Source organism: Apaloderma vittatum, unplaced genomic scaffold, assembly GCF_000703405.1.
Source record: "Apaloderma vittatum isolate BGI_N311 unplaced genomic scaffold, ASM70340v1 scaffold31632, whole genome shotgun sequence".
NCBI lineage: Eukaryota > Metazoa > Chordata > Aves > Trogoniformes > Trogonidae > Apaloderma > Apaloderma vittatum.
Genome location: NW_009704667.1, coordinates 1 through 18,445, shown reverse-complemented (window position 1 = coordinate 18,445; position 18,445 = coordinate 1). Strand labels below are relative to the sequence as shown.

Below are 18,445 nucleotides of genomic sequence, written 5' to 3'. Positions count from 1 at the left end.
CCCACTGCTGCAGCTGCCGCTGCATCCATTAAGTCCCCCCCTGTTTTGGGGTCTGCTGCTGCTTCTCCTGTCCACCTCAAGTCTCCGTCTCTCCCTGCACCTTCTCCCGGATGGACTTCGTCTCCAAAGCCTCCTTTGCAGAGCCCTGGGATTCCTCCGAACCACAAGGCTTCTCTCACCATGTCTTCTCCAGCCATGCTGGGGAATGTGGAGTCGGGTGAGTGCCACCTCTGCTAGCCAGGTTTGGCTTTTTGCTTCGCATTGGGTAACACCAGGGTATGCAGCAAGGGGACGGAGGAGGTTTCTTTCAGGGTGGCAGTGCTTTGCCAATTTGAGGGAGACTGTGCCCCGAGGGTGGTCTAGTGGGTGGCTACACGAGTGCAGTGAAAGCTCTTCTGTTTTTGTGGGTTTGCATCACGCCTCCCGTATGTCGAAGTGAGGGCTGCTTGCTCGGAAGATGTGGAAGTGAAAGGGTGCACTCAGGAGGTGTGTGAAGATGGGGAATTCTAATGGGAGGAATCCCTCCTCGGCTGGGGTTTTGGGCTGTTCTGCCATAGCTGCTGGTGATCGAAGCTTTGTGGAGAAGATCCTGCTGATGTTGTGACAACACATGGAGATAAAAGGCTTCGTACACGGACGTGCTGAGCATTTGTGTATCTGGGTATGGTTGGTGTTCTCTAGATATACCATCATAGGCAGAAAAGTGACCTAACGTAATTGCTCAGGCTTCATCCATTTTGGAGAGAGCTAAACCCCACCGTCACATGCCTGGGGCCTCGACGTCCGGGTGCTGGCACTGCCCTGTCCGCTCCTGAGCGCCTCTGGGCTGTTGGGGGGCACTCCTCTGCCCGCTCCTTCCCTCTCCCAAACCCTCCTGGAACAAAACCCAGAGCCTGTGCTCCCCTCTGTCCAGGCTCCCGGTGCCGCAGCCCCGGCGGAGCCGTTTGCCCATGTTGCCCTCTAGTGCCGCTGCCGGTAACGGGCCGCCGCTGGCCGGGGGGCGGCTGCTGGGAGTGGTGGGGAGGGTGAGCAGCCCCTCGCACCAGGTCAGGATTGCTGGCCACATCTCTGTGCTCAGGAAAGGAGCCTGGGGGGTCAGTGTCCGTCGTGGCTGCTGAGGCTGTGGCCAGCGTGAGCCCAGATGCTTTAGTCCGTGCCGACACTTGGACTAGATGGTCTTAGAGGTCTTTTCCAGCCTTAATGATGCTGTGATTCTATAATGTGCTTAACGAATGCTTTTACATGCAGCTCTCTTCAAAGCATAAATGTTTTGGCAGGATGTTTTTGTATTCTCTAGCTTCCTTTCCTTTTTCGGAGGTGATGGGAGGGGCTGAGGAAAGTACAGTGGCCTTTCAGTGACAGTACAACTTCGGTTTAGCATCCTTCCTTCACATGTGATTTGGGTGGCGTGAAATTCGCCAGCAAAGAACAAAGGAGATTGGAAGTACAATTATTTCTAGTTATGGGAGAGCAAAGGATGGTGTTAAGCTAGTAGGTGCAGAGAATACATCTTTAACTGGAATGAGCAGTAAATGTGCATATATAAAACCTAAAAATAAACATAAACAGGGAATTTTACTTGTAGGTGCTGATGCAGCTTCTTGGAAATCTACTCAGATGTAGAAGTATAATACCTGCTACAGCTTTTGTTGTGCTGCGTGTGTTTTTTTGCTTATTTGATACCTCCTAAAGAAAAAGGGGGAGGAGGTACAGTTGACATTTGGTGGGTGCACAAAAAATTGCATGCCTATAGCTTCCATTTTTTTATGGCTAGACCCATTACCTAAGTCTGTCTTCACTGTGTGGAAGTTGAATAGTAGGATTTTCAGACTTAACCTAATAATTCTTCATGTGGATTTGTAGAGGCTCAAGATAGTTCCAGCAGAAGTGCAGAATCCTGGATAACAAATGTTACCCGTCTTGACCAATAGGCTTATGTTTCTGGATACCTTTCAAAGGCATTGACTGCATTGGTCAGATGTTCTCTTGCAGTGAAAGGGGTTTCTAATTTTTCTGTTTTCTAGAGAGACAGTGGTGGGATTTAAGGAAAAAAATGGTAAGAAGGAAAAAAACTTAAAGTCTATTCCTTTCTTTGAGGTTTTTTTTGTTTTTTTTTTTCCCCACCCTGAAGGTGGTCCACCTCCTTCCACAGTCAGCCAGTCTGCTCCTGTGACTCTCCCTGGAAATCTTCCCTCTAGCAGTCCTTACACAATGCCTCCAGAACCGACCCTCTCCCAGAATCCGCTCTCCATCATGATGTCAAGGATGTCCAAATTTGCCATGCCTAGCTCTACACCTCTCTATCATGATGCCATCAAAACTGTGGCCAGCTCAGATGATGACTCCCCTCCAGCACGCTCCCCAAACTTGCCACCTATGAACAGCGTACCGGGTAAGAAACTCCAAGAAGTACGGGCCCAAGCAATCGGGCGATACATTGAGGGTGATTTTTGTGGAAACTTAATGAAGATGGTGAGATGGGGGAGAAACCTTGAAGAATATAGAGCTGTGGATTGTTTTCAAGGAAGGCACTTGCAATTCTCTGAAATGAGGAGACACAAATTCTCCTTGCAACCATTTTTTTTCCTATTCAGAAAGTGTCTAATCTAGAAAACCCTTATATATGGGAGAGATTTCCACTCCGGCAGACTGGAATTATTTCTGTGAGTGAAGCTTGCTCGTGGGAATAAGGGTCAGACATATGATGTGCTATCCAGAGGAAACAATTCTTTCCCTGTATTAAGGCAGTGTCATAGAAGCGTCAAGGTTTGTTATTTTGTTTTTTCTTTGACACTGAATCATCTGGTTTTTTCCTGGGTTTTGTGGATTGCCTTTGTTACAGAAGGGAATGTTAGAGCAGTTTCTCAAAACACAAATCTCTTCATATAGGAAATATGTGGTGGCAGGTGACCTCAGCCAGGACTGAGGGAAAATGCCCTGGTCCCTACCAGAGAGAGTCAAAGGAAAAGTAGAATAAAACACTATCCTTTGGGGCTGTCTTGTGGGATGAGAATGTCTCTGTGAGAAATTCAGTCCTTGCTGATAGCTTAATGTTTGTGGATACCTATTTAATACAAAAGTGTACTGTAGCCCCTCCACCTGATGAACTTAACAAAGCTGAAAGAGGGGATGAGTGGGTGTTTCACGAGATTGGCAATCAGTAATGAATTCTTGATGAGCTTACCTGTAGCTTTGCTGTCTGTTTCCCACAGTAATGAGCAGAATGGCTGAATATACCTGGGGAAGCTGGCTAATTGAATAAGTTCATGATGATAGCTCATTAACCTCGTTGATCGCTGCCTCCTAGTCTTACAAGGGTTACCTGATTTATCATTTCTTGAGTTTTGAAGGGAGATTCAGTCACTTCCCAGTGGACAAGTGTCCATATGCTGATAATCTGTCACAGATGTGTTCATTACTGCCTGGGTCATCTAGATGGCCAGGGAAGTAGTAGGGGTGTGGGCTGGATTGAGATCCAACTACTTGCAGAGAAGGCCTTAATGTCGCTTTTTCATTGGGCAGTGACAAGCTTAGGGGGGCAGCTGTGAACATGGCATCAATTTTCTGGTGAAAATAGCATTTTCCAGAGCCACCGTTGATGTTTTTTTCACTGACACTGATTTTTTGTGTATGAAGACTCGGTAACCTTGCAGAAAGCTCTCTGATAGCTTTATTGATTACTACTGACTGTTTTCTAAATGTGATTTCTTATTTCTTCCCTAGGAATGGGCATTAATTCTCAGAACCCTCGAATTTCAGGTCCAAACCCAGTGGGTCCAATGCCAACCCTTAGCCCCATGGGAATGACCCAGCCTCTTTCCCATAACAACCAGATGCCCTCTCCAAATGCTATGGGACCCAATATACCTCCTCACGGGGTCCCTGTGGGACCCGGCCTGATGTCACACAACCCAATGATGGGGCACGGTTCCCAGGAGTCTCCAATGGTACCTCAAGGACGCCTGGGCTTCCCGCAGGGGTTCCCTCCTGTACAGTCCCCTCCACAGCAGGTGCCATTTCCACACAACGGGCCCAGCGGTGGACAAGGCAACTTCCCAGCGGGAATGGGCTTCCACGGAGAAGGACCTCTGGGGCGTCCCACCAACCTGCCCCAAAGTTCGACAGATCCAGCACTTTGCAAGACTGGAGGCCCTGGCGGTCCAGACTCCTTCACTGTTCTCGGAAACAATATGCCTTCGGTTTTCACCGATCCAGAGCTGCAGGAGGTGATCCGTCCCGGGGCGACGGGAATACCTGAGTTCGACTTGTCGAGGATTATCCCGTCGGAGAAGCCTAGCCAGACACTACAGTATTTCCCTCGTGGGGAGGTGCCGGGTCGCAAGCAGCCGCAGGGGCCTGGGCCAGGCTTCTCCCACATGCAGGGGATGATGGGAGATCAGACCCCGAGGATGGGACTAACGTTGCCCGGCATGGGGGGCCCCGGGCCCGTGGGAACTCCGGATCTCCCTCTCGGGACGGCTCCGTCCATGCCGGGGCACAACCCGATGAGACCGCCTGCCTTCCTGCAGCAAGGCATGATGGGGCCGCACCACCGCATGATGTCACCAGCACAAACGGCGATGCCTGGCCAGCCCGCGCTCATGAGTAACCCGGTGGCCGCCGTGGGCATGATTCCGGGCAAGGACCGAGCCCCCGCAGGGCTGTACAGCCACCCGGGCCCCGTGGGGTCGCCTGGAATGATGATGTCAATGCAGGGCATGATGGGACCCCAACAAAACATCATGATTCCCCCTCAGATGAGGCCCCGAGGTATGGCTGCTGACGTTGGCATGGGAGGATTTAGCCAAGGCCCTGGAAACCCAGGGAACATGATGTTTTAAGCTGCTACCATAAGACTGGATGTTCTGATCCTTGTCAAGATGAGATTCCAAGTCCTGAGGGCTTTTTTGGGAGCTTCAGGAGTACAGTTTGGCCATGCAATAGGTGAAAAGAGACCAGAGGACACTTTGGGAAATCTCGAATGTATGGAATTACCTGAAAAAAAAAATTATTCATTTTAACAGGTTGTGTTTTTTTTAAGATTTATTTTTTAAAAATTATTTTTGTGGACTTGGGTATCCCGTGACGGCACCTGCTTTGAGAATCTGTAGCTGTATTTTGAGAATTGCCATTTGTCACAAGTTGCACCATTCTCTGTATGTTTACGTCCTTCGGACTGGCTTCTCCCAGGACTCTCGGTTATTTTTGGGGTTTTTTGTGTACTGTACTATATTGTAAAAGGGATTTTAGCAGAGACTTTAGTCTTTGGGGTGAGAGGAGAATGGGATTCTAGGCTGTTTACTTTAGGTGGAGAATCCATCTTCAGAACTTCGGACTATTTTCCTTCAACTCCAATGTATAGAAAAACCAAACTACGACCTCAGAGCAGAGTATTAATGAAAAGCACAAAAAGGAACTTAAGTTCAGTGAGGGGAATCTTTTAAAAGAAATAAATAATAAGTTAAGGACATATTTTTCAAATTATGGCGTGCTGTCCAGCACCTTCTGTCTCTCCCTCCCACTCTTTATTAAATAGGCTTCTCTCTCTCTCCGTCCCCCTTCTGTCTCCTCCTATGGCAGCTGCAATACATTGTGTTATTTTGGGGAGTAAATCTAGGAGCGCCTCTCCTCACGTGGGGACTCTTCCCACTTTTAGGAAGGGGCTGGACTTGGACACTGTTACATCCTACAGTAGTCTCTCTCACTGTTTCCTATTCTCCTTTTCTTAGAAACCCCAAGTGATTTTATTAATGTGGGAGTGGAACAGACACTAAAAGTTATCCAGGATTTTTTTTGTGGTTATTTTTTTTTTTTCCTCCCCAGCGTAAAACGTTCTGTGTAACCTCCATTAAATTTGGTACAAAACCACTCGCCAGGGCTGTGGTGTCAGAAAAATAAAATATATTGTTTCTTACAAAAATGAACTGTCTCCTTTATCCAGTCCAGTTGTTTCCGTGTACACCAGACAGCTGGTCAAATGACTGTTTGCTCTTCTCGTGATCACAGCCAGCCTGGAGGCCAGGTGGGGTAAGCTTTGGCAGCTCCTAAAAGTCTGGTCTGTAGGCAGCTGCATGCTCATCGCAAGGCACTTCTGTTCGCTTAATCCTGAATGGAGCTTGGTTTTCCTGGGAGTGAGGTCTTATTTCAGAATGCCCCAGGGATGATAGTTACTGTCTGTCTTCCTCAATTCGTTGAAGGTCAGGGAATAGATGAAACTTGTTGTCTCTGTTGCTTCCTCCCAGGTAGTGTTTGCAGCATTACAAGGTACATGGTTCTGAGTTTTCCCTAAGCACTGACGTCTGTCTGCGGAGCGCCGGAGTCCAACACTGTGCAGGGTGCTGGGGTTGCCTGTCCCACCTCGGAACTTGGGATTAGGTAGGGTCTCTGGCACTCAGAGGCCAAGAGAGTGGGGAATGGATCAACTTAAGTAACAAAAGTGAGACAGAAATCATCAGTGAGGAGATTTTTATCAACCCTGCTGAGTAAATTGTTGCTTTGCTGCAGTTCTCATCGATTGTTTCCTAATCCCCTGTCTTTTCAAACTTGCCTCCTGAGAAAATGTCAGCAAGAAGGTTTTAGGGTTTTGTCTACGAGGAGCGAAAGACTGGATGCTGAAATATGGATTGAGAGTTGAGCCCTACTGCTGGAGAAGACCAGCATGAGCCAGTTGTGGATCTCTAGGGTAGGGTGCAGGCTCTGTGGCTGTCTGCTCTCCAGTCCCCCAGCACTGTGTATGAAGTGGGTAATCTCTGTTCTTCCTTCCACTTGCGTTAGTTATTTCAGTGAGTAGTTTCCTCAAAGGGCTGTCTACTAGTGCAAAACTTCATGCAGAGAATGAGTATCTTTAATATGCTTGTGGAGGTTTTTTTTGGAATTAACTGATTCTTAACAGGTAGAAAAAAAATGGCTGTTTGTGGCCAGCTTAAAGTTTCATTGCTAGTGTTGCAAAATGAGTGAAGCTGCAAACCGTTGGAGGCATGCAAGCCTCGGAGCCTTCTGTTGCCTGTTTCCAAATTCACCTTTGTGCTGTCATGCAAATTTACAATGATTTTGGGTGAGAATTACTCTTTTGACAAAGTGTAGGATGTATGTTGTGGTGCTTCCCTCTAACAAGACAAGCAGCGTGCCTGAAGCACGCACGGGCTTGTCAAGATTTTAGAAAGAGCTGACAATGACACAGTAAGTGTTATTTCTGTAAAGCGGAGTCACCTCTTCTTTAAGTGGTTGCACAGCTTCCTTCTGAGGCCCTTGCATGGGAATTGTCACAGGGCAACCTCTTTAAGTGTTGCCACTTCTGCCAGGAACCCTGACTGTTCTCACCATGTTGAACAAAGCAAAATTCTTGATTGACAGAGAAATAACCTGGAGGGTTTGGTTTGGTTTTTTTTTTTAACAGTCTTTCTCAGTCGTTGAGATATTTTGAATAGCAAATGATCTGAGGTGTCTGTGGCTTACTTTAGAAAAATTAGCATAGGGGATTCACTGTTTCAAAGCCACTTGGTAGCGAAACGATACATTTGAAAGATACTGGATTAATTAAAGTTCCTTCTGTGTCTGTCTACTAACTGGCATTTGGTATCTTAAAGAGGAATTTTTCCTACAGAAAATGCAGAAGACTTGGATCCTTCCGACTCCACGTGGGTGCCGTTAACCTCAGTGGTGGTGCCTGATTTGCACCAGCTGATGGACAAGAGATGGGGAAAATGAATTGGTAGATGTAAACTGAACTTCTTTCTTTTGCTCTCATTCTACTTCTCCCTTTTTCACTTTACCAATGAATAAAACTTCCTAGCTGCCAGCCTTGCAAATTCACCTTGGGATCTCTAAGTCAGGCTCTGTTCTCTCCTGCTTATTTATCAATAGTAACTGTGACTCAGCTCTGGTAGTCATGGTGCAGTTGAAGATGGAAGGTGGGGTTGCCATTTTTAGTTTTCTTCCCTTCCCCCTCTTTTTTTTTTTAAGAAAAAAATCTTTCAAATCCTCCTCCACCTTTGTTTGAAAGAATGAAATAGACTTTATTCATACATGCTTGGCTGCTCTTCCTCTCTAGTAACATGGGAGGAAACAGTCTGCTGTTCAAATTATCTCATCCCAGATGGCTGCGCAGCCGGAGTGCAGAGAGACTTAAAAGGTAAACCCAGCAGATGGTGAACTTCTGAAACGCAAAGTAATGCGCCTGCTAAATCAAAAGTTTAAAATATTTGAAATCTGTTTGTTTGAAAGTAGTCGACTTGCAAACAGGTCATCTGTGAAGTACGATGGCAGTTTTAAGCACCGTCCAAATAAACTCGAGCTTTGTGCCTGTATCAGGGGCTAGCTAATCTACCAAAGAATACGACCTGCAAGTAGCCAGCCCTACGAGTTTAGTCCTGACCTCCTAGTGTGACCTAATGGGTAACATTTCAGAAGACAGACCAATATGTGGAGAACTCATATGCATCAGTCTTAGTTGGAATCTGGATGCTGGTGCTGTTTGTGGTGTGTGTATCCTGACTTGGAGTAGATGTGTGTGCCCGACTCATCCTGAGGGTAACTGTGAATCCTGAACACGCTTCTTACACTGTTGGAAAGCAGCATTTGTTGTGCCAGTGTTGTTGCTATTGCAGATACAGTACACACAGGGGTTAATTTTGCCATGCTTTGTATGCTGACCATTGCTGTGCTGGTTTTCATTCTGGTGGCAGAAAAGGCTATGTTTCACTGCTGGTGCTCTTCTGCACTCATGATGGTGAATGCTTTTCTTCTGCAGCCTTGGCAGGCCGTTGGCTGAAACCTGCTCCCTATTTTGATACTTAATGATGAGAAATGATCCATGTTTGATACAGGCCTGTGTTTAGTAGAGCACGCTTCGCTGTATCCCTTGGTAGTAATTCTTAACCTAAAAAAGGTGAGTTGGCTTGTGTATGTGCTTTGTTTCTGGCAAGGTGACCTCTAAGTGAAAGATTTTTCAGTTTTTAGCCAAACCACATAGTTTCCAGTCATTCCTGTCAATGCTCCTTGTTGGTGTGCAACACCTAGCTTTATCGTGGTTTTTTTTCTGCTTAAGGTTAAAGTGCATAACCAGGAGTATTCTTCAAGCCTTAAAAAGACCTAGACCCAAATTGCTATGTTGGGTTTGTTGACAAATACACCAAGCTCACTGTCTTGTTGATCTCCTTTTGACTTAACAGCCAAGCCTTTCATGCTGAGAGATGTAGGTGCTCATGATTCATTATGCACTTAGATTTTAAACTTATGATTGGCTTTGTTTGAGTCCAAGCATGAAGCAGGAAAGTGATGCTGTTTTGTCTGAGATACTAGTAACTTTAAAAGAGGGTGTTTTACTTGAGGAGAAAACAACCCCTTACATTTACATTGATGCCTTTCCTGCCAACTACCTACTATACTAATACTGCCTTAAATGAAATATACTGTATGAGGGTAGGTTTGCAATGCAAAAGAGAAAAAAAACAACCCATAAATGTCTTTTAGGTTTAAATTGACCAACTTGCATTAACTGCATTGGACTAAAACAGCAAGGGAGACAGACTAACTTGGCTTAGCAGGTCCAGCTCAAGTTTCGAGGGAGTCTGAGGTTGAACACTAGCTGCTCACATCAGCAGTTCTTGTATTGACAGCCCAGGGTAGGAAAGTTTTGGATTTCTCTTTCTGCTCCCTGGGATTTGTGTCTTTCCCAGTTCTTGTGAAGAGTCTGCTTATTAATGTTAAATGCACTTGTCCCTTAAGAAATTGTTGGTTTCTGGAGGCTTTTGTTCCATGTTCTCAGAAATGCCTCAGCTCTTCCAAGCTGTTTGTAGTTCAGCACTTCCCACTTACCTGTGTCCTTTGGTCTTAAAACTCTTCTGCTGTCCCACCAGCCCTCTTCTGAAATCATTGTTTACACTGGTTGCTCAGTGGGATGAGACCAATGCATGGCCAGCCTCTTAGACACCGAGGGAAAGGGGAATGCTGGAGTGGGACACATCGGGCCCTGCAGAAGCCTGCTGAGAGACGGTGATGAAGTAACCTGTTCCCGGTGGAGGTTTCTTCCTAACCACTGCCAAGAAGCTGCCCTGTATTTCTGAGGTCTTCTGCTGTTACCAGTGTATGTTATGCTGCCTAGAGCAGTATGATTATTTCAACAGTGTGAATCTTGCGTGCACTGGAGCAGCTCGCGCTGCTGAGTTCTGTAGGTCTGGACCATGTTACAACTTTTAACCTGGCTGCCTGTCAGTTTTGCTGGGAGGTGCTCCTAGCTCTCATTTAAAAGCTATGTGAACTCCCCATTTCTCTACTGGTATGGCTAAAGCTTCTGATGCTGTTCCTTGATACCCCTTTCCCGAGCAGTCTGTGCCTCACGATTAAGTTGCAATCACATGCCTAATGTTTCCTTCTACAAATACTTTATACCGTGCATAAGAGAGAGCTTGATTAGAGCATAGCACGCTGTTCTTAAGCAAGGGTAGGCCACCGATTTTTATATAATGGCATTATGGTTCTAGGCTGTATAAAAACTCGGTGGGAAATAACAATGTTTTGTTTGCTTTTTTTGACGGCTTCTAATAGCAGTTCGGTGAGACCTCCAGCCATGTATTTAGTATTCAAATTACTCTGTTCGCTGTGTGTGGTGTCAACATGTAATTGTGGTGGGGGCAGGCTAATGAAAGAGCAGAGGTAAACCCAGCCCACGCTTCTGAGGGAGAAGGTGCTGTAGTGCCTTCAGTCACATCTCTGTGACTTACATCTACATCACTGCAGTTTGTTTTCACTAAGGGAGAAGGGGTAATGCAGAAGCAGAACTGCAGGGCCATTTTACTAAGTGGTCCCCCTTATTTTAGCCTTTACATATCCTAAAGAAAGTAAGTCACGATCCAAGTTTTATTTACTGATTAAAAAATGGGTATTTTGACAACACAGTGATCCTTAATACTGTCTTACACAAAAAAGTGCCATCACCTCAGCTAGAAGTACTTCTGTTGGTTATGCTGGTGTATTCCTTTTTGAGCAAGCGCAAACTAGGTGCAGTTCTGCCCAAAGCTGAAGTCAGGGGCAGCTCCCTGGACTTTCTTGTTTAAAGCACAGTAAACAGAGTTTACTAAGAGTGCATGTTCTTTTACTTGGACCACTGTGGTTGTTTTGCATGTTCACAGCAGAATTTCCATAATTACAGGAGTGCAGAGAAGAGGTTTGGAGGCTTTTTCTGTCCTTTTGGAGAGGTTTTGTTTGCACAAAAATGCCCTCAAGAAGGGGTAGCTAAATGCTGTGCAATTCGGGATGCTCATTTTTCTGCAGAGCAACCTTCCAGTGTGACAGAAGGGAAAGGCACTGCAGCTGCAGTACATAAAAGCAATCGTTATGTCTCAGCTGTCAAGTCCAGTAGCACAGAGCAAGCTGGGCTTCACCCAGCAGTCACAGCATACAAGAAAGAGGTATGTTTTCTCCTGTATTCCTGAAGCAGTGGGCAATTACAAAAGGTCTGTTCTCCCTCTTGCTGTTTTCAGCCTCTCCGTGCTTTTGTGTGGCTACCTCGAAAGTGAACTCAAGCCGTTCTGTTACGTGGCTTCTTTCATCTTGCTGCAAACAGTGAAGTGACACTGTGCCACCCTATGTCTGGTAGGAAAAAGTCCCCTCATCTAAAATGCCTTCAGAATAGGGAAGGCTGGCAGGATTCTAAAGAAAAATAGTCAATGATTGTGACAATAATTTTAATTTAAGACAACTTAGTCATGAGTCAGTTTGCTGATCCTCTTCCATTTTGGAGCACAGGTTATTGTACTGCTCTGGACTGACCGAGTACTGCGAAAGAACTTCTAGAAATTCCTCGAGTGGGCAGAGACCTGCTCTACATCCTTTCACCACTTGCTCCTGCAAAGGCAAAGAGACAAAATCACAGCTCTCGTGCATTGCCAGAGCCCTTTTTTTTTTTTTTTTCTCTGATGCATTCTGCATCAGGGAAATATGTACGGCAGAACCAAAAGCCCAAGGTTTATAAATGGACTTCCCCTGGGATCTTACCTCCCCATGGTAAGACATGCGAACAAACCACTCTTTGGACTGCCGGTGTTGATACAGTTCTAGAGTTACATCTGCAGCATAAGGTGGCCACTTGCGATCAAAAGTGCCAAATGCCACCAGGAGAGGAATAAGGGTAGTGTCATGACAAGCGTAGAGAATGAGCTTTCTGGTAAAAAGAGAAGGAAAAGGGAAACCAACAAACGAACTCAAAATGTTAGCTGTATTCCTCTGTGGATAGCCAGTAGCACTCAGGCTTTTTCTAGCAGAGGAACGCTCATTCTCTTTACCCCACACATCCAACATCTCTCTGAACCAGCTTTCACACTGACAGCAAGTCAGAATTTATAATGATTAAAGAAGAGATCTGCCCCATACCTGGCCTTTTCAGCTGGAGATGAGGGATCTACTGCTTCTGTAATGTTCTTCTGTAAGGCATGGAACAGGAGTCCGATGCTCATCTGAAGAACATCTCTTCAAAGGAAGCAGAATCAAGTTTACTAGTTTTTCACAGAGTCATCATAGAATCATAGAATGGCCTAGGCTGGAAGGGACCTTAGAGATCATTTAATCCAACCTCCCTCTCAGGGCAGGGATGCCTCTCAACTAGATCAGGCAACACATGGGGACTGAACGGGGATTGAACCCCACAACCTTGGTGTTATCAACACCACGCTCTAACCGATTGAGCTAACTGGCCCTTAAATAATTTCAAGCAAATGCTTGTGACCCTCTTAAAAACTGATAAAATGTATTGAATGTAACTAGGAACTAAATGCAATTTCTATAGTTACTTTTTATTCCAGCAATTGCATAGTCCCCACAGCCATTGTGTGATTGCAGATTGAGAGGGGAGAAGTGTTAGCAAGTAGTCTCAGGAGGTGTGGCCCACATAAAGAGGAATCCAGAAACTCCTGTATGTTCTCTCTGCTAATTTGTTTCCCTAGTTGTGATTTTTGGATGCCTAGTTTTCAGCTAGGCAAGATGACTATGTTTGACTGCAAAACAGGAACTGAAGTGGTTGGGGTCACTGAAGAGAAGGGGAAGGGTTCAAGAAGGTGGCAGCTATATTTAAAAATTAGTTTTTATCCCTGTACTGAATAAAGAGGAGATCTTTAGACATACTTTTGTGTGAAGAAACTCATGCTACCTAATGAATACATCTGTGGAAATGGAAGATGAGTGTGACTGTGGCTCTCCTGGGTGTTGTGGGAGTGGGGAAAATCAGTCTTTCAGTACCTGATACCTCTAATACATGTAAAAGAAAAGGCTGAGGACAACTGCTCTAAGAGAAGAGGCAGTCCTGTGCCACCACCTGAGAAGAGCTGATGAATGCGGCAGCTGCAAAAGAATCTGAAAGGAAAGTGGCTGCTGGGATAGCAACAGAGCCATCTTTACAAATAACTGTGGGGGAGGTAATTAACTGCATGTAGCAGCAGATTCTTTTGCAAGTACTTACATGGGTGTGGGGCCTGGCATCACCTTTTCCACTAGCACCACCACTTCTCAGCCCAGCTGTGCAGGTGCCATGCCCAAGATAAACTTCCTGTGTTGGAATTCAGATTGTAGTTGTGCACCTGCGAGGGCAGCCTCAGCGCTCAGGCTGGAAGCACCTATTCTCTTCTGCTTTTGCCTTTGACACAGGTTCACTTCACTGTGGCAACTGAGGCATTCGCTGCCTACCTCAGTGTCTTACTGCTGGTCCTTGGAGACTACTCTTGCCATGACTGTCAGCAAAACAGCTCCTAAGCCCGCATCTTGACCTCCTCGGTGTGGACTCCTTGTTCCTAGCTTGTGTTCCTAACTCAAGGCACCGGACTTTACACCGAGATGGCTGAGGCACAAACATCAGTAAGAGGCAGTAGCCTCTGGTGGGGGAGTGCAGCAGATCAGAAAGGACTTTAACTGCCACAGTAAGCTGGTGTGTAGCTCATCCACCCTGGGTAAGCTAAAGACAAATCCCTAGGGCATGGATGCAGGAAATCACCTTGAACCATCTTCCAGAAGGAAAAGCAGGGACTCAACAGATCGACGCTCAACTGTCTGCTGAAAGTTCTTCAGCACAGGGCAGCTTGGCAAATTGTGTACCTGGAAGGAGAAGATGTAGAGTAACAACAAGGTTTGACCCTTTCTGAACCCAGCCTGAAGACACATGAGTGACTGCCCCCTGAAAACAGCTGTTCATGTCACAGCATTGGACTACACTACTGTACTACGGTATTCGCATGAAGAGGTCTAGGATGGTTTTAAACAGCCTTGTTCCATCTACCAAAAGGATGGATGTTTGTTTTTGCAGATGCATTTCTTTGTGAGTGTAACAGCCTGAGCTATTCAGCCAACAGCCAGCCCAAACACCATTAGCTCCAGCAAAAAAGAGGTACCATGGGTGGTACAAATACGCCCAACTCCCCTCCTGTAGCAGAAGCAATCTAGCTCACGGGTAGTATGCTGGAACCAGGATTAAGATGACTCTTTAGGTGCTGACTGCCAAAAAAGGGAAAGCACTTTGTAATGGGATAAGCAAGGCCCAATTGTTCTCTTAGCTCTGTGTCATTACACTTGAAAGAGATATACTGAATTTCAAGGTAAGAACATAAGTATTAGAGATGAGTCTTCATCCATCCTAGAGCAAGGCTGACTCCACATCTTGGTTTTTAAAAGGCCATGCTATTTCTGTAAACTTTCTGGATTGCATAGAAGGGTACTGGGGGTACCCACTTGTATCAGTGGGTGTTGGCACTCTGTGGTTTTTCCACATGCGTGGTAAAATGATGTTTCTTTCTGTGACAGTGCAACAGAACTGCTCAGCTCACCTGCTCAGCAACAATGTTATCAAGCAGGTGAAAAAAATCCACAGATTTATAAGCATCGATACCCATCTTCTCCTTAATTGTTTTCAAGTCATCAGAGATACCTGGCTGTTGCAGAGCATTCTTCAACCTATGCCTGTCAGGGAATTAAGAAAAAACAACAAAAAAAAATTCACCCATCAGACTTTCTAGTTTTTTGTGTTTTTTTTCAAGACCCCAGCCCAGTGGAGTTGCCTCACATCAGTGAGGGATAGAAGAGAAGCACCACAGGGTACTAAGGGATTCCTGATGTTGGGAGTCTTAACTTGCAGAGCAGACAGACACTGAATCTAGATGTCAAAGATCAGAGCTGCCTATCTGGTCTGTCAGAGGCCAGGGGAACAACTAAGATGAGAACACCTCAAAGTGGTTCCCATAAGCAAGAGCTGTGTATCAGTTAACAGATCTGTTCATACTGGAACAGTACGAATCTCTGTCTTCAGGGAGCAGCCTTTAAGTGCCTCATGAAAGAAGAAAAGGTAGAAGCTTTGAACTGATTGCTCTACGGTGTGGGAAAAGGGAAACACCTTGATACTCGCTTGTAGCTAAAATTCACCTCTCACTTTCTTAGAAGCCATTTGCCTCTTTACACTGATTTAAATTTTAACTTAAAAAGGTTAGCTGAGAATATCCTTGCTGGCCACATACTTCAAGCAAAAGTTTTGTTTTCTCTCACCCTGATCTGTTGAGGCGAAGGTGGGAAGAGTTTATTAAGCTTGCTTTTTATTTCTTTAGGAACAGCTCTGGTTTCTATTTGAAATCAAATATGCTAGAAGTTCTGGCGCAGGTAGCCTGTAAGCCTCTTATTGAAGGGTAAAAAAAAAAATCTGCCTTTACATGATCATAAAATGTGCTCAGGTTGGGGGGAAAGGGAGCGCAAGAGCTTACAGTTTACTCCTTTCGGACAGCTGATATTACTAGGAGGAGGAATGTATTGCTTCTATGGGCTGTCACCTTACTACTGTCAAGAACAATCCTTTGCCTGCAGAGTCAAGCATTAGATAATGAGCTTTTGCAAGAGATTTCTGACAACTCTTGAATTTGGGACCAAACTAAGCTAATGTATAATCCAACCAAACTGTAATATGTTTGTCTTATTTCCACCCCATGCCCAACTTGGCCCAGGCAGTTAGAGTACTTGACTCTGCAAACATGAATGTTCTTTCTGTGTAGGATGTTCCCTATCTTACTTCAATTAGTCTTTGCTAAATGTGTCAAGGCTGAGTATACTTAACTTTCTTCAAGGTATAAATGTGACGGGAGCGTTGTAATAACTCCCAAACCAGAGGCTGAATATAAAACAGAGGCCCAATATGTTCACACTTGAAAGGCTTGTTAAGGGATGTAGATGACACTAATTCTGCCCTGCAGCAATGCCCCAGAATATCTGTACATTAGTTAGTAATGAGTGTTTGCTAGACATAGACTAAATTAAATTGGTCTTTCAAGAAAAAGTCATCTCTTTTTTGTGGTGCCACTGCTTGGTATATGACTCTCCTCACTGAGTGTTTTATACAGCTAGCTAACCATTCCCCAAGAACAGTAAGTGGCAACAGAAGAAACTGGGAAACAGGAAGAATTTGTGCTGCTTTAGATTACTACTGCTGAAATAAAACAGCAATGAAATCATATGGGGAGGTATGGCTGGCAATTACCTGCTCAAGCATTTCAGGCGCTGGCAGTTGCGGTAATTGGGGTAGAGGATTTCAGAGCTTGCTTCATCAGTGACAATGACAACAGATCCTGTGGAACAAGAAGGGAGCTTCTGTGATCGCTAGTGCATCTGCATGTGTTTAGATTGCTTTAATTACTCCCATAGTCTTTGTGCTCAAGTCCATTGCTGTCAAAGTGCAATTCCTCCTGAGCTATCACCTGCAACACAAGCCAAGGTGCTTGTTTCTGTGCACACAGGATTTAATTCCTCAGGGATGTCTGTTGTGCACCTTGTAAAGCTTTCTGGTGGCACATTCATTCTTTCTAGTGTTTGTACGTGCCAAAAATCAGTTTCTGTATCATGAGGTATAAGGCATTCTGGCAAGTCACTTTTACTATTTGTTCCTGGAACTGAATATGGAGGAAGCAGAGGTGAGTTCTTTAAAACCCAGAGCGTATTTCTAGGACATATATGTAGTTGTCAAATGCGGGATACAGCTGAAAGTTACTCCAAATACCAAACTCGTAAAGGATCTTGGCCAAGATCTCAGATTTCTCTGAGAAATGTTTTTCAGATGTACTCCTTGTGAACATTGGATCTGAAACTTTTTGCCCTCTTGATTCTGAAGTGAATTAATGCTAACCTCCTCAGCAGGTCTGAAAGTGCAGCATTGATGGCAACAGATCCAAGCTGAGCACCAGCAGAAAGCTACACAAAGAGAGGGAGCAAGTAACAAGTTGGTAAGAGAACATAACAGCACCAGGAGAGCATGGAGAAGAGGGCCAGGCACAAAGAACCAGGGAGAATCGGGACGTGCGAGGTGTGTGCATCTAGGGAAGACTGAGAAAGGAAAGGCACTGGTCAGAAGTCTCCCCAACCTTCTTTCTGCTGTTGATACAGCCCAGCTAGGAGGCACCGTGTGGACTCCAGATTCCGGAAAATATTAGTGGAACGGATGCTGAAAGAGAGAAAGCAGTTCATGAGGTATCACTTTCTCCTTCACATCGATGTGGCTGCAGCTGGGGAGGACCTGCTGCAACTGAGGGTTTTGCTTTCACCATGGCTTTGGAAACCTGTGGTGGGATTCATCTTGCCTCACTTTAGCTATCTTAAATAGACACCTATATCTAAACTGCCCTTTAACTTCCCTTCAGACACAGTAGATATAAAAAATTGGCACCTCTCCAGCGTGATTTTTATCTCCTCCTAAACCAGACACTCCCAGCATTGCTGATGGGGGCAGCAGCGATGTGCATATCACTGAACTTGAGCAATTTAATCTACAGTGAGTTAAATTGTGCTCAGCCTGGAAATATCTATTTCTCTTTACTCACCACGAAGGTGCGTAATACTGCTGGCAACAGCTAAATGTAGGTGAATCTGTCCCTGGAATCAGTCTCAGGAATGCTGGGGAATTTGGTGCTTTGTGTCACAAGGAAGTTCTAGTACTGGGCTCTGCAGGCTGAGCAAAGATGAAAGCCTAGGGGCCAGCCAGTCTGCTATAGGATGTAGAAGGATATCCTGGTCAGAAAGTTTCCCTAGCACAGGGCTATGTGTTAGGAGGGAGGAAGCAAGGGAAGGTCCAAGAGGGAACTGAGAGACTCACAAGACCTCAGCAGGCTTAAATGTTGGGGAGAGAAAGCTGGCTTCTTCCACATATCTTCTCCTCAGCCTTTCCCCCAGGGCAAACATCTGCTGCATCCCTACTGTTGTCAGCTGCCCCGCAATTGCTCCACCCTACGTGCAAAGAAAAGGAAGGGTCTCCAGAGGAATATGGAAACAAACACATCTATAGAGGGAACATGAAACACAGCCTCACCTTGAATGTGGTGGTTTTGTATTCCTCATCGTAGGGTGAGGGAGGCTGAGGTCCTCCATTTAGGTTAGTCACCACGTAATCAAACTTAGTCCGAGCAGGTACATCTAAAAGACTGGGATACCACTCCACCTA

General features: G+C 45.5%; 2 protein-coding genes across 2 annotated transcripts in view; one reads left to right on the top strand and one right to left on the bottom strand.

Moving 5' to 3' along the window:
- BCL9 (B-cell CLL/lymphoma 9) overlaps window positions 1-5,914 on the top strand; it is a 12,233-nt gene extending 6,319 nt beyond the window's left edge. The window contains exons 6-8 of the mRNA XM_009865131.1: window positions 7-217; window positions 2,132-2,392; window positions 3,724-5,914. Coding sequence (XP_009863433.1) covers window positions 7-217; window positions 2,132-2,392; window positions 3,724-4,841 — 1,590 coding nt within the window. The 3' untranslated portion in view covers window positions 4,842-5,914. The remainder of the gene's footprint in view (window positions 1-6; window positions 218-2,131; window positions 2,393-3,723) is intronic.
- Window positions 5,915-11,673: 5,759 nt separating this feature from the next.
- Window positions 11,674-18,231, bottom strand: ACP6 (acid phosphatase 6, lysophosphatidic). The gene is made up of 7 exons (XM_009865130.1): window positions 18,101-18,231; window positions 16,496-16,583; window positions 14,805-14,937; window positions 13,979-14,079; window positions 12,370-12,465; window positions 11,995-12,160; window positions 11,674-11,844 (listed from the first exon to the last, which is right to left on the bottom strand). The coding sequence occupies exons 3-7, from the start codon at window positions 14,868-14,870 to the stop codon at window positions 11,704-11,706; spliced, it is 570 nt and encodes a 189-aa protein (XP_009863432.1). The 5' UTR covers window positions 14,871-14,937; window positions 16,496-16,583; window positions 18,101-18,231; the 3' UTR covers window positions 11,674-11,703.
- Window positions 18,232-18,445: the final 214 nt, after the last annotated feature.

Bases quoted from the DNA above. Each gene is read 5' to 3' on its own strand.
- ACP6 (XM_009865130.1), bottom strand. From the start codon at position 14,870: ATGGGTATCGATGCTTATAAATCTGTGGATTTTTTTCACCTGCTTGAT. The intron at 12,466-13,978 runs GTGATTTCCTGC...CTTCCTTTGAAG, and splicing joins CTTCTGGAAGATGGTTCAAG to AGATGTTCTTCAGATGAGCA. The intron at 12,161-12,369 runs GTATGGGGCAGA...TCTTTTTACCAG, and splicing joins TCTCCAGCTGAAAAGGCCAG to AAAGCTCATTCTCTACGCTT.